Source organism: Nematolebias whitei, chromosome 6 (assembly GCF_014905685.2).
Source record: "Nematolebias whitei isolate Nwh7 chromosome 6, NemWhi1, whole genome shotgun sequence".
NCBI classification, from domain to species: domain Eukaryota; kingdom Metazoa; phylum Chordata; class Actinopteri; order Cyprinodontiformes; family Rivulidae; genus Nematolebias; species Nematolebias whitei.
In genome coordinates this window covers 12,451,019-12,461,482 of record NC_056503.1, presented here as the reverse complement: position 1 = coordinate 12,461,482, position 10,464 = coordinate 12,451,019, and the positions used below count along the sequence as shown (strand labels likewise).

Here is a 10,464-nt window from a genome sequence, read left to right as displayed (position 1 = left end):
ATATGTAGGGAATTCCTGGTGCTGTGGCTGCTAGCAGAGAAAAATGGACAATTTCAAAGGAAATTGTGAGTTAAAGGACATGACTGTTTTGTAGATCTGTTATAGAACTTGAATTTAAAGTAAATTAGGAAGATTATCTGCTGTTTTAGTCACCAACTTTGCTAGACGGTGCCTTTAATGGACTCTATATTTCACTTAGCTTGTACTGCAGCTTCTTCTCCATCCATCCATCCATTTTCTTTACCCGCTTATTCCATTTTGGGTCACGGGGGTCGCTGGTGCCCATGTCCAGCAATCACTGTGCAAGGGGCGGGGTACACCCTGGACGGGTCGCAAGTCTATCACAGGGACACATAGAGACAAACGAGACAAACAACCATTCACTCTCTCACTCACACCTAGGGACAATTTAGAGTTACCAATCAGCCTAACATGCATGTCAGCTTCTTCTCATATCGACTTATTTTGCCAGCACACGCCACATGAGTTTTTCTGCTGCTGTGACCACATGAAGCTGTACATTTCTCTCCGTGTTCAAACCAGAACTGAGAAAAGACACGAGTTGGTGCTGGATCCTGTGGTTTCACAGTAAATGGTTCAGATACCAGAACGTTGCTGTTACAACACTTGAGGAATGGATCACATTGTCTGATTGGCACACACAGATTGACTTCATTTAAAAGGCGTTGGAGAAAAGTGAAGTGTAATTCTACTGATATCACCTCCTTTTACACACTGAACTGTTGTAGGTCTCAAATGCAGCACGTCACATCTGGAGAGGAAATAAAGTTGAATTTTTCTTGTGAAGGAGGGAGAGTTTAGACAGAAATTGAGCTGGATATTTATGATAGACAAACACCTTTTCATGCAAAACCTAAATGTTTTCTGTGATTTTGTGAACAGGGAAAGAACATCATTGTTTTCTACGGCTCGCAGACGGGCACAGCTGAGGAATTTGCCAACAGACTGGCCAAAGACGCCCAGCGCTACGGCATGAAAGGAATGGCTGCTGACCCAGAGGAGTATACCATGGTAATTTTACAACAGTGGGATGATTTATTTGCCATGATAGCACATCAGAATGAGTTTTTGTTTCTCCTGAACACTGCTCTGGAATGCTAGATGCCTTCAATTCTTTAGACCAGGAATTTTAAACGATTTTTATTTTAATACGTTTACCACAGGGGTGTCCAAAGTGAGGCCCAGGGGCCATTTGTGGCCCTTGGAGTGATTTTGTGCGGCCCATATTTGCAGTTTAAGAATGGTATATTTTTGGCCCATAGGTAAACCTTTTTTTGCACATTTATTGATGGTCATTTTTTATATAATTTTTAGATTTAACAGCAAAACTGGTTAAAAAGTCTCAAAATGAGCAATATTAAGTTTAATACAATCTTTTGGCAATAAATCAATCAAATAAATTAAATAAAAATAAATAAATTTGATAAAAGGTTAATGTTTATGAACCTTTTAATGTTCTGGATCTACAACAATTTAGAACACCACCTCCACCTAATTTAGTCAATTTTGTCCATTCTCCGAAATATTGTTTACGTTGAGTTAAAATAAATCACTAAAATATGTGAGCTTATTGTTATTTATTTTTAATTCACATGTTTGTGGCTCCTTTCATCTTCAATGTTTTGGCCCACATAAGAAAATGTTTGGACACCCCTGGTTTACCATGTTAGACTTCGACGCTCAGCCACGAGCTCTTAAAACCCCAAATATATCACTTGCTCATGTTTGAATGTTTTTTTAGTCTCGCATCTTAAACGTGTGACACCAAAACAAAGTTTCATCACTGACATAAGAACCAGTGCAGGCCTTCACCACAAAGTGAGTTTTTCCTCTTTGCTTTCAGACGTCCAGAGCTTAAAGCCTTGTTGTTCTTGTTGTTCTTTCTGGTAAAAAGGGGGAACTGTCCCGTTTGTCTGAGATCGAGAACTCCCTTGCCATATTTTGCATGGCCACCTACGGTGAAGGAGACCCCACAGATAATGCCCAGGACTTCTACGACTGGCTGCAGGAGAACGATGATGAAGACCTCTCTGGACTGAACTTCACTGTGAGTCTTTATGCTCAAAGAGAAAAAAATGTTTTTTTGTGTGTTAGTGAGGCTGGAAAGTGTTATGTACTTTCCATGGTGCATTCAGTCCCTCATTTGAAAAGAATTGCACCTCAATGTTTATTTTGCATATCCGTGTTTACACTTTGTATATGCTGTGCTTTTTATGGCCATGTTTAGGTTTTAAATAGATTTTCATTTCTGTGTACAACTGCTGATAAAGTCCACCATAAGCTGGTGTTTTTCTCAATCAGTTAAACAGAATCCAACAGCCTGCAGCGCCGCGACATGTGCACGTCACACCTAAATTTATCTTTCAGTCTAATTTAAATCAAGTCATCTCAGCTGTTAATGCACAAATATACAGCTTTATTATTTAAGAGTAGCCTCTGTTTTGTACAAAGATTCTGAATGGCAAAACTTCATTTTACAGTTTCATCTTCTGCTCAAAGGCCAGCTGTTGTCTTATTGTAAAATGATTGAGTGTTGACAGTTTGTGCTCGTACACGTGAAGCCCCTGTGTGACGACGTCGGCTCTCTTTAACACATCGACTGCTTCAGCTCTGTGCCCAACACGCTGTTGCTTCAATGGTTTTTATCAGTGGTGGACAAACTGTTTAGCTTTCACACATGACTACTGTAAAATCATCAGGTCTGGGTTGAAAGTATTGTCACTTAATTCTGTTTAACTTACTGAGCACCGTTTGGTCCTTTCTTTCTGTTCCTCATGGCTGCAAGTGTTTATTAACTCACCAAAAAAAGTTATACATTTATCATATTCTCTTATTTTTAGCCCACCGTTTTAGCTCGAGCCTCAGCCAAAGTCATGTACTCTTCATATTTGTGTCCTTGTCCGTCTCCAGGTCTTTGCTTTGGGAAATAAGACGTACGAACACTACAACGCCATGGGAAAATATGTCGACAAAAGACTAGAAGATCTGGGAGCCAAGCGCATCTTCGATATTGGTTTAGGTGATGATGATGGAAAGTAAGTGATCTGCTAAAGAATCTGAGCTTAGAAGAAGTGAATAAAATAAGATTACTGCAAACAAACAAACTTCAGTGTAGTATTCTTTGAGGTGATTATCGACCACCGCCTTGCATGTCCAAGATTTAAAGATCTAGTGCTCGCTGTGTTGATGATGACTCTCAGCTACTACCACATCAAATTTAACGCAAACTGACTCTGAAAATTTTTATATGCAGCACGATTTAAACACGGCCTCTAATTTGTAACTAAAAAAAGTTTGTTGGCTCCAGCACATTTGTTGTTAAATCTTTTTTATTCTTATTGACATTGTTTGCATAATTTTACCTCCCTTTCTAACAGTGAGGGGGATGGATTTAAAGTGTTTGCTGCTGCTCCTCTTCCTCATGGAAGTGTAATGTAAAGAAGATAACTTATATTTTCTTCAAACTTAAGGACACTTCAACACCCAGACATAATATGAGAGGAGGATGACCTTGATAAACCAGCATAACAATATTTATAGTAGCTGTAATATTCACCTTGTACTGCTGTGAAACAATCCAGAGCAGACATTTGATTAATAAACTAACATCAAATGTAAGTGGGGAGAAATACTGGCCTGGTACGCCTACGGTTCCAGGGACGGACTTGGTTAATATTAGGTTAAAGAATGGAGACTGTGGTCACAGTTTACAGACGTATTGTCACACTGTGTGCCGTTCATAGTTGTCCTTTTGAGTGAGCTTGTTTGGGAGTAAAGGAACAAGTAATGGCTTGACTGTGTTTAAAGGAACCGTCTTTCATGAGCGAGCATAGATCAGACTCCCTGGTCTTTGTGTTTCAGCCTCGAGGAGGACTTCATTTCCTGGAGAGAGCAGTTCTGGCCGGCAGTCTGTGAGCACTTTGGTGTGGAGGCATCAGGAGACGAGTCGAGGTGCATTCATAAGCAATTTAGTTGATCCTCTTATACAAAGTGTTTTGTACCATAGTCTGTTATGATTCAGTGTACTTTAATGTTGAGTTTATCAAAGCCTGACTTCAGTCTTTTTTTTTTTTTTTTTTTTGCTCGCACAGCATCCGACAGTATGAGCTGAAGGTTCACAACGACATCAACATGAACAAAGTGTTTACAGGAGAGATCGGACGGCTGAAGAGTTTTGAGGTCCAGAAGCCGTAAGTACTGACACTTCATCAGTCACATTTTACCCACATTTACGATCGGCTGCAGGTCAACGTGAAACTTTGTTCCCCCTAGTGGTCATTTAAAACACATCTGTATTTTCTTTTTTATTATTCTGAATGGTAATCCTGGAGATATTGTTGAGCTATTGTTCCATTTTGTAAATATCAATAATTTAATTTGTAGATATTTTTACTCATTTTCCTTATTGTCACTCCTGACAGGCCCTTTGATTCAAAGAACCCTTTCCTGGCTCCAGTCACTGCCAACCGCAGACTCAACAAAGCTGGTGACAGACATCTTATGCACCTGGAGCTGGACATAACGGGCTCTAAGATCAGGTGAGTGTAGCTGAACGTGCGTGTTAAACATGTTCAGTTTTTTATGAATGGTGATCAAAGTCTGTTTTGGTCACACTCTGTGATTTCAGGTACGAGTCAGGAGACCACGTGGCTGTTTTCCCCACCAATGACTCGGATCTTGTGAACAGGCTGGGAGAGGTCCTTGGCGTGGACCTTGATGTGGTTATCTCTCTCAACAACCTTGACGGTATTGCATTGACAACCCAGAGCACCTTGACCTCACAAGCTTGTCCCTCCAACAATCTCTCCCCCCCCCCCCCCCCTTCATATCTCTACTTTGCAGTGTCAGCTCTCTTAATGCAGCTGCATTAGGTTTTGTAATATCACTGATGTCACAAGGCATTTCTGTATTGTGTACTTAACTTAAATAGTTTGTCAATGTGAGAGCAATTTGATTTTCTTTGTGCTTTCAGACAGAAATGACTGAGTTTTAGTTTCAACCATCAAACACAGACAGCTTTTCATGTTCAATGAAATCTCTCATCGATATGTTTTTGCAGAGGAATCCAACAAAAAGCATCCGTTCCCCTGTCCCACCACGTACCGTACAGCGCTCACACACTACCTGGACATCACTAACCCTCCTCGCACCAACGTCCTGTACGAGCTGGCTCAGTACGCCTCTAACCCAAAAGACCAGGAGAACATGAGGAAGATGGCATCGTCCTCCCCCGAAGGCAAGGTAAGCACCAATGGGAAAGACTCAGGACAACTTTTTATTCCAAATGCACCATTAATGTATTAATTCTGGAGAAATGCAACTCCAAGAAGAGGAGGATTCATTTATTTGCTCGTGTGCAGTCTCTCTACCAGAGTTGGGTGTTGGATTCCTGCAGGAACATCCTCGCCATCTTGGAGGATATGCCTTCTTTGAAGCCTCCCATCGATCACCTGTGTGAGCTGTTGCCTCGTCTCCAGGCTCGCTACTATTCCATCGCTTCCTCCTCTAAAGTAACTATCATCTTTTTAAAATGCAGAAGAAATTCTGATCAATCTAATCAATTGACTCCAGGCATTTATTCTTAGTTGACTTAAGTTGGGTTTTTTCTGCTCTGAAGAGTGATCTCTGAGTAACTTTTCCTGTCGTGTAGGTTCACCCCAACAGCATCCACATCTGTGCTGTGGTGGTGGAGTACACATCCAAGACGGGCCGCCTCAATAAAGGAGTCGCAACCAACTGGCTGAAGAACAAACTCGTCAACGGCCACAAGTCGACCGTACCCATGTTCATCCGCAAGTCTCAGTTCCGTCTGCCATTCAAAGCCTCCAACCCGGTGATCATGGTCGGCCCCGGGACTGGAATTGCTCCGTTTATGGGCTTCATCCAGGAGAGGGGCTGGCTCAAACAGCAAGGTGCTCATACACTCAGTGTCTGTCTGTCCGACCGAGTCTAAACTACCCTGACCCCTGGGAAATTAAACGAGCTGTTCAGCATGTGCTCATAAATAGGCCTGTCACGATAACAAATTTTGCTGGGCGATTAATTGTCTCAGAAATTATTGCGATAAATGATAATATTGTTTAAAATTTGACAATAATTGGTAATCATTGTCAAATTTAAGAAGAAATGTTGGTTAATTTGTTTTGAGTGTAGTACCTTTTTTGACCACCGAATGGCAGTATAAGACTATTTGAACCAAAGGATGGATAGTGAGGGAGCGAGCAGCGTGTCTCTTTAAGAAAAATGAGAGAGAGGCCCCTTGACGTGACATGGGATGTCTCTCCTGACTTTATTCGGTTCTCAAAATGGTGGACGCTCGGTGTGGTTTGAGCTCTTTAGCATACCATTTGTCACACAAAGCTTTTAATAAAAAATCAGTAAACAAGTTCTCAGCTTCTTTTTGCAGAGAAAAACTTTTTACACGAAGGCACGGGTTTCAACCGTGAATTTCAGAGCTTTGACAAGACTGAGGTTTTTTTCCCCTGAGGTCGACCTGTTAGCTTAGCTCGTAGCTTAGCTTCTCAGGTTAGCTGCTTTTAACGATCCAAAAACGTGATTTTTGACAGTTAAAACAGATTTTAAAGAGAAAGGGAGAGGTCAGTGAAGAGCACCGGAGTTGAGCCTTTTGTCATCCAGTGTCTTCAGTAGAAAGAGAGAGACACGAAGAAACGATAAAGACAATAAATGAAAATTAGGTCGATAATTTTCATTTATCATGCGATGAATTGATTTATTGTTTATCATGACAGGCCTACTCGTAAAGTGTTGAACTGCTGTACCAAGTCTGAGAAATATTCCCCAAACGTTTTGTCTTTGTCATGTATTTTTAAGGACTTTTGTAGACCAGTCGAGTTCAACACCAACATTAATATACACAGTTACTGGTTCTTTCTTCACAAATAAAAATAATAATAATTATTAAGAACATGGAGGAACCATCTGTGGATTTGTGTCCAACCATGGCATTTATAAAATCTAATTTCAATTTTTTTTTCTTTTGGTGCTGCTTTTTCTTTGTAGGGAAGGCTGTTGGAGAGACTGTGTTGTATTTTGGCTGCAGACACAAAAACCAGGATTATCTCTACCAGGAAGAGCTGCAGGAAGCGGAGAAGAACAGCGTCTTAACACAACTTAATGTTGCTTTCTCCAGAGACCAGGAGCACAAGGTGAGTCTAACCAAACAAATCTGACAATCTGTAACAAACAGGTTTTTGTGTTTACCTTTTCTTATTGCCTGTTTGACAGCCACACGTAAACTCTGTCTTTAGTAAAACATTCATAGTGTAGATTTTTGTCTTTTTAATTTGTTCCATTAAAAATATGGAATTGTTTAGTTATGAGCATTTTTTTTAATCACAAGGACAAAGTTCAAGCCCACAGTGGAACAATGTTTTTGTTTCTATTGTCCTAAATGAAGGTGTACGTGCAGCATCACCTGAAGGAAAACAAGGAACACCTCTGGAAGCTGATTCACTCAGACAACGCTCACATCTACATCTGCGGGTAAGAACTATACCATCAATATTAAACACTTAGTAAAATTAAGTGTTTTGTGTAAAAATATGTTCATATTTCTGTGCTGCTTTTAATAGTGACAAATATTTTTTACAACTCTTAGTTTTTGTTCTTTATCATTAAATCAGAAAGGTTTGATCTTGGTGTTGTGGCTCCTCCTAGTGGAAGAAAGTGTGTAGTGTAGGAGTCGCACAATCAAATAAAATGAAATGGCATAAAATGAAATAAAAATCAGGCATTAACCAGGGGTTCTCAAACTTTTTGGATTCAGGGACTCCTTACAGGGGAGAAAAAGTTTCAGGGACCCCCCTCAAAACCCTTGTGTTTATTAAATAGTTTTCTTCAGTTTGTCTCTTTAATGAAATGGAAATATTTGTGTAACATAAATACTTGAGACCTGTTCTTTAAAAGTGATGGGAGTATTTTTCATTCAAGACACAATTAACAACGTTTTTAATTTCTACTTCCAATAATTACAGTTTTGAGAAAATTAACAGAATCAAAAACCACTTTACATATTCACATAATGAACAAAATAAATGTGTTGACACGTCTTCAGATTATTACAGAAAACTCTTTACATGAAACTGAACAGAACCATCACAGCAGCAGTCAGACCAAGTAACAGGACTTCATTTGTAAACTGATCCATGCTGCAACGCAGATTGGTGGGGGAGGTCTGGGGGTCCTCCCCCACAAAAATATGACTAAAGTAGATGTGACTTCCTGCATTTTGGTTTATTTTAACAGGCTATTAAACATCTGCGTGCTTGTAAAAAAAATATATATATATTTTTTGTGGACCTCCAAGCACCTGCTTGCGGACCCCCGGTGGTCTGGGGACCCCAGTTTGAGAACCACTGATCTAAACTGTTTTTTGTTTTGTTTTTTCCTAGTGATGCAAGAAACATGGCTAAAGACGTGCAGGGAGCTTTCTGTGAGATCGCAGAGGAGGTTGGAAGCATGAATCACGCCCAGGCCACAGATTACGTTAAAAAACTGATGACGAAGGGACGCTACTCACAAGACGTGTGGAGTTAAAGAGCCCCGGTCACACCCAGCCTCTCTCTTCACTACTCTAGTAGTGATAGTTTTAAAGATCCTGTTTTGTTTTTTACAGTTGTGTTTAGGACTGATCTATAAAAACAAACTCTTGTTCAGACTCCCCGATTTATGAGAGCTACAGGGAGCAGAGGAGCACGCAGATCTTACCTCAGCAGGTTTTTATGGTTTCAGACGTATGTTTTACTTGTGTGATCTGCATCATGTTCCCACCAGCATCCTGAGGTCCTCAGTTGAACTGTGGGATCGGGGCAGGCAGCGCTCAGACACTCTGCTTTCCAGAAACGGCCTCCGATTATGAATAATTCTAAAAGAGGGTTTGACTGCAACTCTTAAGAGATTGTGGATTTTAAAGACATTTCCCACTGGTTTGAAATTCCTTTTTTTGTGAAAGCTAACGCAGCAGGAGGTCATCTCCATTTCAGCTTTACTTTTCATTAAACTGTTCTCACACCATCAGGTGCATTGTGTTTATTTAGACGGAGATTCAGGTTTATCAGAAAAGCTGTCACACTAAATGGTGCAGGCTTTAGTTTCTCTCTCAGCTTATTCAGTAGTGCTTTTAAAAGTACTTTAAAATCTGTATAAAATATTTTTAACAAACTGAAATCACTAGTACATTTTTTCAAACCTTTTAATTGAGGTTAGTTTTAATTAGTTCCAGCAGCCTAAAAGGAGATGATGAAAGAAACATGAGATTATGTGCATTTTAAAGCCTATTTGTGGCACGCCTTTACAGAAAATAAATTTGTTGGGACCCTGTGATGTTTGTCAAACGTTAAACCTGTATCTTGACAGCAGAGGAACTTGGATTTTATTCTCGTATGATGACCACATCTGGTTTATTCCTGCATTTTTTTTCTTTTGTCTAAAAACATTTGTACCACCATGTAGAAAAAAATACATGGACACATCTGTCTCTGCTCCTCTGAGTTGTTCTGGGAGGGTTAACCAGCTGAAGTGCAGCCTGTGCCTTTTCTATCACTGCCTTATGCATAAAGCATCAAAACCACAACGGTTCATCCTTTGTAATATTTTATTTTCTTCCCATGCTTACATTTTCATAGAAAACAATTCTTCTGAGACACTTTACCTGACGCTGTCACTTTGTCATTATGCTTTAAAATGTAATCATTTGTATGGAGGCGTGATTTTTTTAAAATGAATAAAATTGGACTAATTTGTCGAGTTCGTTTAAATTTTTTTATTTTTATATAAACTGTGGTTTTCAGGCATGTTTACTAATCACCATTTTATGCTAAGCTGATTCTGATCCAGATTTTAAATTATTACAAACATTAATAAATTCAGACATTTAATTCTGAATTTTCTGAAAACGTGTACAAAGTCATATGTAAAGCCTAACAAGTTGACGTATTTAGTATGAGTTTGAATATGTTTTACTGTTGTCATTTTAAATAGAGCCCAAATGTGTTGAAGTGAAAATGAAATTAATCTAGAAAACACAAGTTTACAGGTCACTGATGTAACGTGCTGGACATTAAGGAGGAGCAATGACCTGAGGCATGGTGTTTGACATAATGGTACTTCATCTAGCTACCTAACATTCACTAATGGTGTCCCACAAGGCTCAGTTTTAGGACCCACTCTTTTTACAAGTTATATAAGTAATGTATGTCAAAACATTCCTGATGCATCCATGCCTCTTTATGCCGACGACACTGTTGTATGTCGAGCTAACGGTTGCCAAGGTTTTCTAGCTTCTACAGTCTGCATTTGACATTCAGTCAGATTTGTTACATCTCAAATTGGTACAAAAGAATGTTTTCAAACAAAGTTGGTGCCAGCAGTTCTTCCTATCTCAATCATGCATAGTGTTCCCATTGAGTTTGTGGATTCTTACCA

General features: G+C 39.6%; 1 protein-coding gene across 2 annotated transcripts in view; it reads left to right on the top strand.

The window, feature by feature from the left end:
• Nucleotides 1-9,783, top strand: part of porb (P450 (cytochrome) oxidoreductase b) — a 32,226-nt gene extending 22,443 nt beyond the window's left edge. For both annotated transcript variants that reach the window (XM_037677385.1, XM_037677387.1), the window contains exons 4-16: nucleotides 904-1,032; nucleotides 1,916-2,068; nucleotides 2,932-3,056; nucleotides 3,883-3,972; nucleotides 4,113-4,211; nucleotides 4,443-4,559; nucleotides 4,649-4,767; nucleotides 5,081-5,262; nucleotides 5,382-5,531; nucleotides 5,672-5,933; nucleotides 7,042-7,187; nucleotides 7,439-7,524; nucleotides 8,433-9,783. In XM_037677385.1, the coding sequence (XP_037533313.1) occupies nucleotides 904-1,032; nucleotides 1,916-2,068; nucleotides 2,932-3,056; nucleotides 3,883-3,972; nucleotides 4,113-4,211; nucleotides 4,443-4,559; nucleotides 4,649-4,767; nucleotides 5,081-5,262; nucleotides 5,382-5,531; nucleotides 5,672-5,933; nucleotides 7,042-7,187; nucleotides 7,439-7,524; nucleotides 8,433-8,577 (1,803 nt within the window). In that variant the 3' untranslated portion in view covers nucleotides 8,578-9,783. The remainder of the gene's footprint in view (nucleotides 1-903; nucleotides 1,033-1,915; nucleotides 2,069-2,931; nucleotides 3,057-3,882; nucleotides 3,973-4,112; nucleotides 4,212-4,442; nucleotides 4,560-4,648; nucleotides 4,768-5,080; nucleotides 5,263-5,381; nucleotides 5,532-5,671; nucleotides 5,934-7,041; nucleotides 7,188-7,438; nucleotides 7,525-8,432) is intronic.
• The last annotated feature ends 681 nt before the right edge of the window (nucleotides 9,784-10,464 follow it).